Source organism: Gopherus evgoodei, chromosome 17 (assembly GCF_007399415.2).
Source record: "Gopherus evgoodei ecotype Sinaloan lineage chromosome 17, rGopEvg1_v1.p, whole genome shotgun sequence".
NCBI classification, from domain to species: Eukaryota; Metazoa; Chordata; order Testudines; family Testudinidae; genus Gopherus; species Gopherus evgoodei.
Window position 1 is genome coordinate 1,635,320 of NC_044338.1, and position 15,521 is coordinate 1,650,840.

The 15,521-nt window shown below is 60.9% G+C and overlaps 1 protein-coding gene across 5 annotated transcripts; it reads left to right on the top strand.

The window, feature by feature from the left end:
• The first annotated feature begins 462 nt into the window (after positions 1-462).
• LOC115636605 (adenine phosphoribosyltransferase-like) lies at positions 463-14,032 on the top strand. Of its 5 annotated transcripts, none has more exons than XM_030536920.1 (6): positions 463-603; positions 9,591-9,748; positions 10,477-10,570; positions 10,813-10,959; positions 11,326-11,421; positions 13,198-14,032. In XM_030536920.1, exons 1-6 carry the CDS (start codon positions 597-599, stop codon positions 13,353-13,355), a joined length of 660 nt encoding a protein of 219 aa, XP_030392780.1. In that variant the 5' UTR covers positions 463-596; the 3' UTR covers positions 13,356-14,032. The 5 variants fall into 5 exon arrangements, with proteins under 5 accessions (XP_030392780.1, XP_030392783.1, XP_030392781.1 ...); XM_030536923.1 differs by lacking the exon at positions 463-603 and adding an exon at positions 2,340-2,393; XM_030536921.1 differs by lacking the exon at positions 463-603 and adding an exon at positions 6,900-6,982.
• Positions 14,033-15,521: the final 1,489 nt, after the last annotated feature.

The following is a 15,521-nucleotide window of genomic DNA, read 5'->3' on the forward strand; positions in this document are numbered from 1 at the left end:
TCCCACCCCCTGCAGCCAGTCTTCCACTCGTCTGTCTGTCTGTCCCGTCCCACCCCCTGCAGCCAGCCTTCCACTCGTCTGTCTGTCTGTCCCGTCCCACCCCCTGCAGCCAGCTTTCCACTCGTCTGTCTGCCTGTCCCGTCGCACCCCCTGCAGCCAGCCTTCCACCCGTCTGTCTGTCTGTCCCGTCCCACCCCCTGCAGCCAGCCTTCCACTCGTCTGTCTGCCTGTCCCGTCCCAACCCCTGCAGCCAGCCTTCCACTCGTCTGTCTGCCTGTCCCGTCGCACCCCCTGCAGCCAGCCTTCCACCCGTCTGTCTGTCTGTCCCGTCCCACCCCCTGCAGCCAGCCTTCCACTCGTCTGTCTGCCTGTCCCGTCCCAACCCCTGCAGCCAGCCTTCCACTCGTCTGTCTGCCTGTCCCGTCGCACCCCCTGCAGCCAGCCTTCCACTCATCTGTCTGTCTGTCCTGTCCCACCCCCTGCAGCCAGCCTTCCACTCGTCTGTCTGTCTGTCACCATACATACCCTGCTCTGCCTGGTACTGCAGGCCCTCACGGATTGAGCATCCTCTCCCTGCTCCAGCCCCTTCCCCTGGCATGGCAGGTAAGTTGGCAGCAGTCACCTCCTGGCTGCCCTGGCTGTGGGGAGGAGATGGCAGCTGGGCACTGGTTACCTGCAGTGGGACCATTCCCCCCACTCCCCCAATGTGGGGCACCGTGCTGGCCCTGGAGAGACCTGCACCTTCCGGCTGCAGGGCAGCCCCCTGGAGACCCAGCAGCACCACCTCTGGCAGGGGGAACAACACAGGGTCTGGGAGAGGGTCCCCATGCCTGAACTAGAGGGGATGAGCGTGTGCTTGTTGGGGGTGGGGGAATCCCTCAGCTGAGGGGCTGCGGGGGGAGCTGCGAGACCCTGACCTCCCTCGTGGGCCTGGCAGTCATGTCCGCCTGAGAACAGTGACAGGCGATGCTCCCTGCAGCCCCCTGCCCCAAGCGCGCCGGTGACTCATACATTTCCACGGTGCTCCCTGGCCATTCTCGGCGGCTCTATGACCTGTTGGAATGGAACCTCGGTTCCTGCTCATTCCAGCGCACCTGGGCCAGGGCCAGTCCCGCTCTGAAGCACTTGGCCCCAGCGCTGGCATCTCAGCCAGGATCTGGGGACGGGCGCATCTGGAGTTGCTGGCTGGACGTGGATCTGGGCAGCTGGGAGCCACTTCCCCTGGTGCTGGCACCCCAGGCACAATCCATGCACAAGGTACTGAAGACTATGGGGCTTATGGGGAGCCCAGTGGGCCAGAAGCCGAGATGTTCAAACAGCTTCCAGCTGCACAGCCGGGAGCAGCAGCTGCGGCTGATCAGGGACTGTCCCTCCCGGCCGAGGAGGAGGTCATCGCTGGTAAGTCACCCAAGGGCTGTTCTCCCTGAGGCTCCTGATACCCATCTGTGGGGAACCTGGCACTCGGGGCTGGGCCGGATCTGACTTCGCTTCACTAACAGGCTGGGCAGGACAGCAGGCAGCAGTGACAGCAAACAGCAGGCATCTGGCCCAGCTGGGGGCATTGGCTGGCAAGACCCGCCCCCCACTGCTCTGTAAATCAGGGGAAACTCTGCTGTTCCCCCACCCTATTGGGAGTGTCGGGGAGCCTCACTGGGCTGCACCCCAGGGCGGAACGTGTGCCACATACACACACGTGCGGGCTGGGGGAGGGGGAAGTGCCACCCAGCCAGAACTCTCCGCCACGCCCATGGGGTGGTGTTCACACCTGCTTGGCCCTTGCTCTTCACGGGGTGATGCCATCCAAGGCACAGGCAGGGAGACCAGGCCTCTTCTGTCACAGCGAGGAAGTGGAAGGAGGAATCTGCCACCAGGCCCTTGCTACGTCCTTGCCTGTGGCTGTCCTCCATGGAGGACAAGGTGTGCCCAGGCTGCAGGGCCAGGCAGGGTGGAGGCAGACGCTGCAGCTCGTGCTTCTTAGCACTGGGGAGGCCTTGCAGTGCACAGTGGGGTGTACTTGTGCTGGACTCTTCTAGAGTTCCCTAGGGGTTCGCCCTGGCTTGGGGAGAGGGGTTCTGCAGTGCGTGGCGGCAGTGCCCGAGCCATGTGCTACCTGGCATGGGGGGATCCTGCAGTGCGTGGGGGCAGTGCCCGAGCTGTGTGCTCCCTGGCCCATGGCCCTGGCATTATTTCATGCTCTGCGCCTGCTCCATTAGTGGTTACATTCCTTGAACTCTTCCCTTGCCAGGTCCCACCCCATGAGCCCATCGTCGAGCACCCTGATGAGGATTGTGAGTCAGATCCAGGTCCCAGCGCAGCTCCTGGGGATCCCTGCTTTGCCAGGGGCCCTGCCGAGGCCCTGGCACTTGGCCCACCTTCCTAGCACCACGTGCCCGGTGGGTGCCGAGGGACGTGGGTTCAGAGGGAGCTATTAAAAAACATGTCCTGAGTCCCCTGCTCTCTGGCTGGGTTCTGTGGGGTGGGCTGGGCTGGTGCATTGTGGGGAAGGGCATGGGCCGAAGGGGAGGGGAGGCTGGTTGGAAGTAGGGGGAGTGAAGACCCGTCAGTCCCTGTGGGACTCCAGCTCTGCTGTTCCATGGCTCCAGGCCCAGCAGGTATTAGGGAGCATCTCTGACCTCAGCCCTTCCCAATGGTGCCCTAGGCCATGGGGCTGCAAACAGGTGGGAGGCTGGGAGACAAAGGCCCGTACCCCAGCCCCATGGACTCATGGCAGACACTGCAGTGTCCGCACTGGCCTCTGTGAGGCACTCTGGCAACTAGGCAGCCTGACCCCCAGGGCATGGCCACTGACCTCCCCAGCAGCTAGATACATGCGAGCCCCGACTGGTCCGAGAGCGGCTCGGCCAATTGGCTCCTGTCCCGGGCTCCTCCTGGCACCACAGCATCACCACCTCCCCTGGCCCCAGCCAAAGCCCCTGGGGAATGTGCAGGGACCCTGGGAGCCAACCACGCGGACAAAGGTCTCAGCCACCAGCCGGCCAGAAACACCTTGGCCTTTCCCCAGCACAATGCAGCCCTGCACCATCCTCCCCCAGGACCCAGACACAGCTAGCGCCAGGCCCCAGCAGCATCCCCAGGAGAGGCTGGGGCAGCTGGGGCTGAGACCCAGAGGGGAGGGTCATGGGGGACAGGGGGGCCAAGACTCAATTGAGAGGGTCGTGGGGGGAATGAGGGGCCGAGACCCAGAGGAGAGGGGCATGGGAGATGGGGGGCCGAGACCCATAGGGGAGGGGCGTGGGGGATGGGGGGCCCAAGACCCAGAGGGGAGGGGCATGGGGGGCAGGAGGGGCCAAGACCCAGATGGGAGGGGCGTGGGAAAGCACTAACCTTTATCTCCAGGGCCATAGGTATGAATGCAGGTTCAGGGAGCCCCCTCTTCCTCCTGTTTCTATCATCGCTGCCAACTCGTCTCGTGAGCCATGTGTGATCCCCTGGCAATCCCGCTGCCTTGCCGACAGGAGCCCAGGCTGGGCGCTCTGCTGCCGAGCGCATCTGGGGGGCAGCGTGAAGCGATGGGAATGGCAGAACATGGCCAAGCAGGCATTTGTTCAGCCACCCCCAGGGTCACGTCGCCCTGGCATTGTGCAGCCTGGTGCCAGCTGGGTTTTACCTTCTCAGCCATTTTCAGCCTGTTTTCACCGTATGACCCCCCCCCCAGGAGCATCAGGGGTCCCCCCATGTGTCGGTATCTGGGTGGGTGCGTGGGTGGGGACGGAGGCAATCGCTTCCATCCAGCTAGCGAGTGTCCTGACTTTGTACATCTGCTCGGGTCTCTGGCTCTGTGCACTGGCAGGGCGGCAAACGGCGGGTTGCCAGCCGGAGGAGCACCCACCTGCGGCACGGAAATGGCCAGCCTCTTCCCTGGCAGCAGCTGAGCCAGTCCCAGGTGTGCTGCCCAGTGACGGTGCCACGCTGCTTCGCCAGGTGTTTGCTATTTCCTCCACGCTGCTGGGGCAGGGCTGTGCCCGCAGGACCATGTCTGGGCTGCAGGCTGGGCTGGGGCCAGATGTCTCGGATGCCATCATGAGGGGCAGAGGGCAGGGCCTGACTTGGGTGCAGCCTGTAACCAGCCAGTCCGATGCCAGGGAGCTGAGCTGATAACTCATTTCCCCAGCGCCCTCTGGTTTCCAACATCACCTGCCTTCGAGCCTGTCCCAGCCTCTGGGCTCAGCTTGGGAGCCGCACGCTCCCTGCCCTCCCCCCGAGCCCCAGCACACCCTGCCCCCTGGCACCAGCCCCAGGGCAGTAGCAGAGAGGATGCTGTGCTTCCTGGGCATGAGATCCCGTCCCCACCTGCTTGCCCACTGCTCCCCCTCGCGGCCATAGAGGGGGCATGGGGCCTGTGAGCCCTGCGTGGCGATTATGGACCCGGCTCTATTGCGCCTACAGGCTCCATGACCGGGTCACCACACGATGGGGGTCCCTGTGGAGGGTCTGGGGGGACTGACCGCTGCACAAACCCTGCGGCTCAGGAAGCTGAGCCCTTCCAGTGCAAGCACCTGCTCTTCCCCAGACAGGCCCTGCCCCGCTCTGCAGGGCAGCGGGAAAGGGACCCTGGACTCTGAGCCCCCAGCTGATGCCCAGGCCCTCCCCGCAGGGCGATGGGGTTCTCAACACGTTTGTTCAGCCTGCGTGTGAGCCAGCCCTGCAGGGGACCCGGGGGGAGACAGGCCATGCTGTCTGCTGACCCAGGGAGTCCCTGCCTGATGCCTGCTGCTTCCCCTGGGTGCGGGCGGGCTTGGGCCAATGGTGCCTTGTGGTGCCCCGAGTCCGGCCCCCAAGCGAGCAGCGACAACGTCCTTGTGCACGGGGGACGGGGTCTCTGGAGAACGAAGTTGCACTTGGGACAAGGTTCTTCCTGTGCACACGTGAGCCTAGCAAAGCAAGAGAGCAGCAGTGTGGCCCATTGCCCCTTCCACAGAGCCAGGGACCTGGCCCGGCGTGGGGATCACCGCTGGGGCAAACGAAGGCCACAGGAGGGGTCAGATGTTGGGCATGTAGCCCAGGGGGCAGTGCCAGTGAAGGGCATGGAACAGAGCGGCAGGACTGTGCAGGGCAGAAGGTCACCCAGGCAGCCAGGAGCCAGCCATGGGTCCAGATACTTTTCCTGGGGACTGGCTGGGTCCAGATACTTTTCCAGATACTTTTCCTGGGGACTTTTCCTGGGCTTGGTTCCACCCTGTGCTCCCAAGGCTCCTGCTCTGGGCTCCACCCTGGGGCTGGTCATGAGAGAGACCCAAGGTGCTGTTAATTCCCCTGGCCCAAGCAGTGCTAGCAGGGGGCACCGTGGCTCAGGAGTGCTGGGGGGAGGGGGATCAGGATGCTAAGAAGCTTCACTGCCATCCCCTTCCCTAGGCAGCAATACCAGGGCTCTGGGGCTCTCTCCACCCTGCGGGGTCACTAGAGCCTGTCCAGCAGGCAGGTGCAGGCAGCTTGGGGACAGCCTGGGGGACGAGCTCATCCCTGACTCACAGTGGGCTTGGCTGCCGTATGCTGCCCCAGCAGAGGAGCAGCCGTGTGCAGCATGTTGAGGCAGCGCCACGGAGCCGGCGGAGGGCCCAGTGAGTAGACCCCTCAGGCCTGAGCAGGGGTGTGCAGAAATCCAGCTGCCTTTGCAGTTGGACAGTCGTGGTCCCTGCAGCTGCTGGACCCCAGGTGGGACACAGGGTCTGTCTCCACCACAGTCCGAAGCTGGGATTGCCCCTTATGCAGCCACACCTGGTGCGGGAGCAGATCTGCCGAGTAACAGCAGTAGGGACCCTGGGTGCTACCTCTGGGGCTAGCTCGTGTGCTGCCAGCCATAGCTCCACTGCTGTGGTCACCCAGGCGAGCTTTGACGTTAGCTGGGCTCTGGCGATGTGCTGCCATCACTTGCCTGACTACAGGACTGACACGCTGTCACGGAGTCCCCGGGCGATGCTCTGGAACTGCTCCCCACAAAGCCAGGCAAGGCTTTGAGGAGCATCCTCTCCCTTGGAGCAGACTGTCTTCAGGGCAAGAAGCTCACACGGCTTCACCTCCTGGGTCTCTCCTTGGAGCATTCAGCATCCTCTGCCCCTCCGTGCGCTTCCCACAGCGAGTCCGCCCAGGTGGGGTCCTGGGGAAGCCACCAGGTCCTGCACCCCCACTTCACAGTCAGACGTGACTCTCAGCCAGCCAGTAAAACAGAGGTTTATTTGATGACAGGAACAGGCTCTAAAACAGAGCTTGTAGGTACAGAGAACGGGACCTCTCAGCAGGTCCATTCTGGGGCCCAGCAAGCCAGACAACCCCGTCTGCCCTCACTCCTCGTCCCCAGCCAGCCCCACACTGAAAACCCCCCTCCATCTCCTCCTTTCTGGCCTTTGTCTCTTTCCCGGGCCAGAAGGTCATCTGATCTCTTTGTTCTCCCCCACCTTTAGCATCCCCTTGCAGGGAGAAAGGGTCCCAGCCATTTGCTGCCAGAATACGGAGTGGTGGCCATTTATGCACGCTGGAGACTTAAGAAATGCATAGGGGAAACTGAGGCACCCACACAGTATCCAGAGGAAACATTAAGGACAGTCCCACTTCCTCACACAGGCCCTGCATGAAGAGGTCTCAGGCCGTGGTGATGATGGGTTTGCACTGGGCACCGGGGCCACTCACACAGGGAAGGGACACCAGTGTTCTCCCACTGGGGGCTCCCAAAGCTCGCGTCCCCTGGCTCTCCCTCCCTTTGGCGTCCACTCCCTCCCGTCCCTCCCCCTAGACTGTCCCCTCTGGGGCTTGCCCAGAGACTGGATGGTGAACAACTTACTGTAAGCTCACCGGCCCTTGGCCCCAGCCTGCGCTTTCCCCAGCTGTTGCTGTCTGTGACGAGAGCTTCATCCGTGTCCAGTTGCACTTTGGCACTGCAGGGACGCGGGTGCGGCCTGCCTGCTGCCCACCCTCCAGGGCGCCAAAGCACTGGGACAAGGACTCCGCCACAGAGGCCCTACTGCAGGTACTGAGCCAGCTTGGACCCTGTTTGGGGGGCATTTACAGAGCTCCTGCTTGGGGCACGTTAGGGGAATGAGCTGCAGCAGCCTATGGAAAGCGAGGGCTACGGGGCAGAAAGGTGGATGAAATGCACCAGGACTCGGGCTGAAGGACCTGAGGGCTGGCACAGCCAGGCCCCTGGAGCAACAGGCACAAGAGAATCCCGACTGGTCTCCAGGGACTCTGCAGTGCCGCATGGATGCCAAGGGGTTGGGGGGTTACTGGGAGGTCAGCCCCTCCCAGATTTACTCCTCCTCGCTTGTGCTAAGCAGTAGGAAACTTGACAATGAAAATTGTTTCCTTGCTGAATTTTGTGTGTGCTCCAGCATACAGGTTTGTTATCGTAGGGTTGCTCACAAGCACTGGTCAGCACTAGTGTGTTTTTGTAGGGTTGTTTACAAGCACTGGTCAGCATGGTTTGTTATTGTAGGGTTGTTTACAAGCACCAGCTGTGTTGGTTGGTTATTGTATGGTTGCTCACCAGCACTGGTCAGCACTGGTGTTTTTTTGTAGGGTTGTTTACAAGCACCAGGCTGTGTTGGTTGATTATTATAGGGTTGTTTACAAGCACCGGGCTGTGTTGGTTGGTTATTGTAGGGTTGTTTACAAGCACCAGGCTGTGTTGGTTGATTATTATAGGGTTGTTTACAAGCATCGGGCTGTGTTGGTTGGTTATTGTAGGGTTGTTTACAAGCACCGAGCTGTGTTGGTTTGTTATTGTAGGGTTGTTTACAAGCACCGAGCTGTGCTGGTTGGTTATTGTAGGGTTGTTTACAAGCATCAGGCTGTGCTGGTTGGTTATTGTAGGGTTGTTTACAAGCACCGGGCTGTGTTGGTTGGTTATTGTAGCGTTGTTTACAAGCACCGAGCTGTGTTGGTTTTTTATTGTAGGGTTGTTTACAAGCATCAGGCTGTGCTGGTTGGTTATTGTAGGGTTGTTTACAAGCACCGGGCTGTGTTGGTTGGTTATTGTAGGGTTGTTTACAAGCACCGGGCTGTGCTGGTTGGTTATTGTAGGGTTGTTTACAGGCACCGGGCTGTGTTGGTTTGTTATTGTAGGGTTGTTTACAAGCATCGGGCTGTGCTGGTTGGTTATTGTAGGGTTGTTTACAAGCACCGGGCTGTGCTGGTTGGTTATTGTAGGGTTGTTTACAGGCACCGGGCTGTGCTGGATGGTTATTGTAGGGTTGTTTACAGGCACCGGGCTGTGCTGGATGGTTATTGTAGGGTTGTTTACAGGCACCGGGCTGTGTTGGTTGGTTATTGTAGGGTTGTTTACAAGCACCGGGCTGTGCTGGTTGGTTATTGTAGGGTTGTTTACAGGCACCGGGCTGTGCTGGATGGTTATTGTAGGGTTGTTTACAAGCACTGGGCTGTGTTGGTTGGTTATTGTAGGGTTGTTTACAAGCACCGGGCTGTGCTGGATGGTTATTGTAGGGTTGTTTACAGGCACCGGGCTGTGTTGGTTGGTTATTGTAGGGTTGTTTACAAGCACCGAGCTGTGCTGGTTGGTTATTGTAGAGTTGTTTACAAGCACCGGGCTGTGTTGGTTGGTTATTGTAGGGTTGTTTACAAGCACCGGGCTGTGCTGGTTGGTTATTGTAGGGTTGTTTACAGGCACCGGGCTGTGCTGGATGGTTATTGTAGGGTTGTTTACAGGCACCAGGCTGTGTTGGTTGGTTATTGTAGGGTTGTTTACAAGCACCAAGCTGTGTTGGTTTGTTATTGTAGGGTTGTTTACAAGCACCGGTCTGTGCTGGTTGGTTATTGTAGGGTTGTTTACAGGCACCGGGCTGTGCTGGATGGTTATTGTAGGGTTGTTTACAGGCACCGGGCTGTGTTGGTTTGTTATTGTAGGGTTGTTTACAAGCACCGGGCTGTGCTGGTTGGTTATTGTAGGGTTGTTTACAGGCACCGGGCTGTGCTGGATGGTTATTGTAGGGTTGTTTACAAGCACCGGGCTGTGCTGGTTGGTTATTGTAGGGTTGTTTACAAGCACCGGGCTTTGCTGGTTGGTTATTGTAGGGTTGTTTACAAGCACCGAGCTGTGTTGGTTTGTTATTGTAGGGTTGCTCACAAGCGTCGAGCTGCGCAGGTTTGTCATTGCAGGGTAGCCCCTGACCACGGGATCCTGCAGCTTCTTTATTTCAGACACTGGCGCACTCAGCCCACCTACAGCGTCTAGGACTCAGGCCCCAGGATGCCGAGTTGTCCAGACTTTGCTCATTTCGAGCAGCGCAGAGAGCAGCCCTGCCAGTAAATAGAGCAGTTGGGTGACTGGACTCTGCTCCAGATGTGAGGGCCTGGCAGGTGCGTCCCATATAAAGCCAGCTCAGCCCCGAACTCGGCTCATCCCGACTCCTTTCCTGGAGTTCCTGGGCTTCCTGTGAGCTGCAGGCCCCTGCCGTAGAGGGTCAGGGTGGGCTCCCGCGCGGATGTGCCTGCTCTCTGCTCCCATGGGGCACTGCAGCGAGTGGCTTTGCTGGGAGGTAGGAAGTGGGTAAGGTGTCCATTGAGCGTCTCTCCGGCCAGCCGTGCCAGCACATTTAGGGCTGACTCTTCTTCCCATGCAGCTGGTTCCGTCCAGGCCTTGCCCTGCCCTGTGCACATGGACCTGCGGCGTGTTCCCGCCAGCCGAGAGAAGGGATGGTATTTAGCTCTCATAGCTCCGAATGTCAAGGGCCCCAGTTATCCTTGGCTTGACCCCTCCAGACTGTACTGTCATCAGCAGGTAGGGCCCCCTCCCCAGTATGGGGGCTGCACGTGGTGAGCTGTCTAGCTGCAGGGTTTCTGGGCCCAGGGGTGTGGAGCGGGTTGGGGAGGTGGTAGTTAAAGGGCCCTGCCTGTTTTCTGGGGGAGAGCAGAGCCAGGAGGGTCACCCGCCCTAGCTAGCCACACCCCAGCCCCGTGGTGATGGGCACAGCTGGCCAGGCGAGCGAGCAGGGTCTGCTGTGGCACCAGCCTCTGCCAGGCGTCCCATGGTGCTGGGCTGGTGGGTTAGTGAGGGGGAGGATGGCCCCGAGCCCTGAGCATGGAGACCCAGGATGCAATGGGCTGCAGCCTTGGCCCCCAGGTCCAGAAAGCAGCCTAGGGCTCTGCCTTGCTGACCGTTCCCGGGGCATCGCTGCCCGGGCACCTGCTGGCTCTGAGCCCGGTCAGGGAGACGCAGGCAGCACCTGGGAGCTGCCTGACAGACTGGCTCCCGCTGAGTGGAGCAGGAGGGGACTGGCTGCCTAGCTCTCCCGGCCCTGCCGCTCCACCACATGCTGCCCGAGGGGGCTGGCAAGTGGAGCAAAAGTCTTCGGTGCCACTGCAGGGGCCAGCAGTGTCCCTTCCGAGGGCCTGGGTCCCATGGCCAGCCACCTAGCCATGAATTGAGCACCGGCCAGTTAGTGCCGGCATCTCTGCTCCAGACTGGGCGGGCAGGTAGCACCCTCAGCAGCTCTGCCGTCTCCCCAGGGCCTGCAGGACTGCATTGCGGACCTGCTCCAGCCCTTCTGCGAAGACCCCATTGACCTGGTCGCTGGAATCGACGCCATGGGCTTCATCCTAGGTAACCTGCTGGCCTTTCTGGGGCATCTCCTCCCTCGGGGCTAGGGATGGCCGTGTGTGCTGGGGTGCGGGCACCACCTGACCTCCAGTGAACAAAGGGTTAACCTGGGCGCTGGCCTGCCCTCTCCTTGCTGGGCCGCTCAGGGCAAGCTACATTGCAACCCCTGGGGCCAGCCCCTCCAGTGCTGTGCCATCTCCCAGGGCATTGGTGTCCATTCACCCCTCTGCTTGCCCCTGTGCCAGGTGCTGCCATGGCCAACACCCTGCAGAAAGGCTTCCTGGCCATCCGCAAAGCTGGGCACCTCTGTGTGGAGACCTGTACGCAGCCCTACACTGACTACTCAGCCCGCCAGAAGCTGCTGGAGATGAGAACAGATGCCATCCAGCCAGGTAAGAGCTGCGGCAGGCATGGCCAGCAGCCCCCGGGTTCCTGTGCTTGGCTCCTGCCCTCGGGCGCTGCCACCCACCTTCTGTCCCATGGGAAGGGCCTTCCGCCCCCTCCCCTTGAACTCCCCTAATCATGAGCCCAGCACCCCACCTACGCCTAGCCTGCTCCAGGTGCCCAGCTCTATGGCAGAACACCTCCCTGGCATCCCACGGGCACCGTTACAGCAATGTGCTGCCTGTCTGTGGGCTCTGCCCCTGCCTGTTGGGCTGCAGTGCCAGGAAGGACTAGGAGTGGTAACAGCATCGAGGCAACAGCAGAGGGAGGGGGCTGTGGGGAGAAGCCCTCCTAACCAAGCCCTTGCACCCCAGGTCTGCGTGTCTTACTGGTGGATCAGTGGATTGAAACGGGGGGAACCATGTGCGCTGCCATCCAGCTGGTGGAGCAGCAAGGGGGAGTGATCGCAGGTAGGGGGCAGCATGATGCCTGGGGCGGGGGGGGCTGGCCAAAGGGCTGCGATCACCCTGGAGCCTGGCGGGGTGGGAAACGGAGCCACCTGGACGTGGGAAATGTTGAAAGAGTCTCAGGTTTTTCCTTAACCAAAAGTTCCCCTGAAAAGTTTCTGACCCACCCCCAGACCGCTGGACTGATATGTTTGAAATCTCCGGGTTGGTGATGAAAACCAGAACCCTTTTCACAACTGAAACTGCCCCAGCACTGGCCTTTTGCTGGACCAGCCATTGTGTCATTAACCCCCCATTTGGGTTCACACAGTGGAGCGGGTCGAGCGGTCACTCCTGGAGGGCTCCACAGTGCTACAGAGGCACCCGCCTGGGCGGGGCAGGGGCGGGAGACCCCCCGCCGTTATTACACAGGCCCCTCTCAGAGGGTAGCTGGCCCTCTGAAGGAGTCAGGGCCGCCTGCCTCTGACAGGCTCCACATGGGGTAACGAGGCAGCTCAGGTTCACCTGGGACTAGGGGAACTCCTGGAGGTGCTGAGAGGCCGTTAATTAGGCAGTGAAACACCTGGGCAAGCTAACAAGGAAGCTCTGGGCCACGTAGGAGAGAGGTGAGAGGCTCTGGGTGAGAGGCCCAGGTCCCAGAGCTACCATGGGGAGGGCTTCAGGAGGAAGCTGATGATGGGGCTCACCCAGAAGGGAAATTGAGGAAGAGTGCCTGGTGGGATAGGCTCTGAAAGGGAGGTGCTAGAATGCCACAGCTCAGCAAACCCTAGCCCATGGAAGGACTTCGGCTAGTAGTTGCAGAAGCCCCAGAGTGCAGGAATTTCTATCTCAAGGCAGGATTGTTGTGGTTTGTCCCCTTTGGGGACCCTTTGCTTAGCTGATGACAAGCCCTGGCTCCAGAAGAAGGGTCTGGGTCAAGAGGGCCTTGCTGGGGAGGGATCTGGATGGACATAAGTGGGGCTGATGGACTAAGATTATCTCTGCCCCCTCCCCAGCTGGAAGCACTGTGGGATGCCTGGTTCCCCCTGAAGGTTAAATAACCACACCCCTGAAGAGGCATTGTTCAATGTATAGAAGCTTCATTAGATTTACTGAAGCCCACTAGGGGAAACTGAGGCAGAGATGCAATGGCAGGGGGTGCTCCAGGTTGATGGCCCTAAGACGCTCTTGCTCCAAGGGAAGGATCAGCCCCTTTTAAGTGCCTCATATTATAGGAAATAGGCAGGGATGACTGGCCAGAGTCCTAGTAGGGTGTCAGGGGGAGGGGCAACCTCTCCCTTCCCCAGTTTGACCTGAAGCATCAGCCCTTTTGCTGGTGGCGTGCTGTCCCCTCAGTGACTGGCAGCGCCCTGACCTAGGGGAGTTGGGTGCTGCCTAGCGCTGTTACCCCCTGGCCCCCACAGGCCTGACAGGGCAGGAGAAAGGAGGGTTGCCAGACAGGACCAGGCCTGTCCCAGTCAGAGGTTCCTGAGTAAGGTGAACTCCCCCCATAATGCAGTGTTGGGCCCGGGGTGTTCCCTGGGGCGAGGGCACAGGCTGGCACATGTCACTGACAGTGCTGGTTAGTTCTTGCCATGTGTGGGCTGCTGCCCATCCTCGGCAGTGCCCAGCAGAGGGTGGCACCCCCCACAGGAACTGGTACAGAGAGCGTGGATGCAGCCTTCCCGCCATGCCCCTCCCCCCCCGGGCACTGCCCAGCTGAGCCAGCACTGAGATTGAGGGTCTCTGTTTGTCCTCCCCCGCCCGCGTAACCCTCCCACTCTGCTCCATGTTGCACAGGCATTGCTGCCATCTGCATCGAGGACAGCGATGGTGGCAAGTGGATCCAGGAGCATTACAAGTGTTCGCAGTGTGTCCCCCAGCACCTGATGCCCCAATTCAACAGGCACCAGTTGGAGTCCTTCCAGGCCTTTGGGGCCACGCCTGGCCAGGCCTAATTAATGGGATCTCCTGCCCTGCAGCTGAGCCTTGCACCAAGTTGCCCAGGACCACCTGCTCCATGGCCCATGCGTTGTCCCTGCTCCCGGAGGCCGGGAGGGAGGGGTCACAGATTCCAGAAGAGCTGCTTCCCCTCCCCTCCCCCAGTCTAATCCAATAAAGCCCTGTAACCCCTACTAATCGCAGATGCCCTGCAGCATGGCTGCATCATGTGGGCAGACAGTGCTCAGACACCAGCTGTGCCCCTGCGTCTGGGGAGCAATCTCACCACTTGCTGCTGCATATCAAACCTGCCCCACGGTAACCCCCTGGATCTGCCTGGATGCTGGCCCCACCCAGCTGCTGCTGGGAACACGGCCCGGGGAGCCCTGGGTGGCCTCCCTGAAGTCTGTTACTCCCTAAGAGCAGAAGGAAATCTCTGTCTGGGTCTGGCCCCAGCTCCCTGCTGGCAGCACCCAGCGTCTCTCTGAAATCAGGCAGGCTGCTCCTTCGTCTTCGGGCTGGCTGGGCCCTCCGCTGCTGCCTGCCCCGGCCATTTGGAGCTTGGGCTGCAGGCACCCAGCAGTGCGGTCAGTGTGCTGGGGGGATGGGGCTGCTTCCTCCTTGCTCTAATGCCCCTCGGACCGGACACGACTCACGGGCCCCCCAAGCAGCTCCCACCCTGCCGAGGCGTCACAGAATGCTTTGGCACCCTTGTCCCAGAGGAAATCCGGCCAGCACTGCCCCCCCCCCCACTGGCTATTTTCTTTCTTTTAAAAAGAAAGGCGTAGAAATCCAGCTTTATTACATAGCGTCAGTGCCAGACCTCTCCCCTTGCTAATTACACACTGATTTGCATAGTTAACGAGCTTGTGGGTCTCTTCCCTTTCTCTGAAGGCAGCAGGGTCTGAGTGGGCGGAAGTAGGGCAAGTCCCAGGCCGCTGCTCCAGCTGCTTCCCGGCTCTTGTTGCAGTAGGTGGGCAGGACGGTGCCTGGCTCCGCAGCTGGCCTGAGTCAGCGCCGCAGGCTCCTGGCAGCATTAACACCAGAGGAGCGAAACCAGGGCAGCGCCCTGCCCAGCCACGAGGCCAGCAGGGGACAGGGCAGGGGCACGCAGAGACCACGCTCTGCCCTAGGCCGGGAGGGAGCGGGGAGTCCTGTCCCAGTCGGGAGGGGGCACTGCAGGGCACAGAACAGAGGGATGCTCAGCTGCCTCCATCGCCCTCTGGGCTGGTCAGGGCAAGGAGTGGTGCCGGCAGCTCTTCCAAACGCCTGGCTGCCCCCTATGCTTCATCCCAGCAGCAGCCCATGCGCCGGAGCCAGGCCGTGGTTCCCAGCTGCCCCGGCACAGGGCAGAGAGGGAAGGAATAGCTCTGGTTGGGCAGGAGCTGAGCTGGGGAGAGGTCTCTCCGCTGAGCAGGCACCAGCCCCCGCAGGCCCACGGCTGGGATCTGCCAGCAGCTCTTTGGTAGCGAAGAGAGTTCAGTGCACACAGCGGGGCGGGGTTGGCATCCCCCATCAGAGGCAGCACTTGGATTTCCTCCTCTGCGCCGTCAGGTACAGGTCGCTGTCAGTGCTATGAATCCCTAGGAAAGCAGCACACGTGGGATCCCAGGAAGTACAGTGAGCACCCCAGCCCCCTCCATGCCCACAGAGCCCTTCGCCCGGGCTGCCAGCTCCAAGCCTGCCGGAGTCGGGAGTGCCACCATGCTGTTCCCAGCCGCCCGCTCAGGGCTCCCGTGGGAACCTGGCTGCGGCTCTCGACTCAAGCCTAGGGGACTGGCCCTTGCTGCAGCTCAGCTGAGAGGCCAGGGCTGCTCTGTCCCTCAGAGCCGGAGGGTCCCCCAGAGGAGTACCAGGCGGGTTGCAGGGCATGGGGGAGGAGCCCCTGCTCTGTGGTGTGAAGAAATGGGACTGTTCTTAATGTTTCCTCTGAATGCTGTGTGGGTGCCTCAGTTTCTGGCCGACACTCTGTCTCCCGGCACTAATGGCCTGTGCCCTTTCCCCCTGCAAGGGGATGCTAAAGGTGGGGGAGAACAAGGAGATCAGGTGACCTCCTGGCCCGGAAAAGAGACAAAGGCCAGAAAGGAGGGGCTGGAGGAGGTTTCCGTTTGGGGCTGGCTGGGGATGGGGAGTGAGGCAGGAGCGGTGCCAGGGTTTTTGGCGCCCTAGGCCCAGGGCCGGCT

Bases quoted from the DNA above. Each gene is read 5' to 3' on its own strand.
- LOC115636605 (XM_030536919.1), top strand. From the start codon at position 7,051: ATGAGCTGCAGCAGCCTATGGAAAGCGAGGGCTACGGGGCAGAAAG. The intron at 7,097-9,590 runs GTGGATGAAATG...CTTCCCATGCAG, and splicing joins GAGGGCTACGGGGCAGAAAG to CTGGTTCCGTCCAGGCCTTG. The intron at 10,571-10,812 runs GTAACCTGCTGG...CCCCTGTGCCAG, and splicing joins CGCCATGGGCTTCATCCTAG to GTGCTGCCATGGCCAACACC.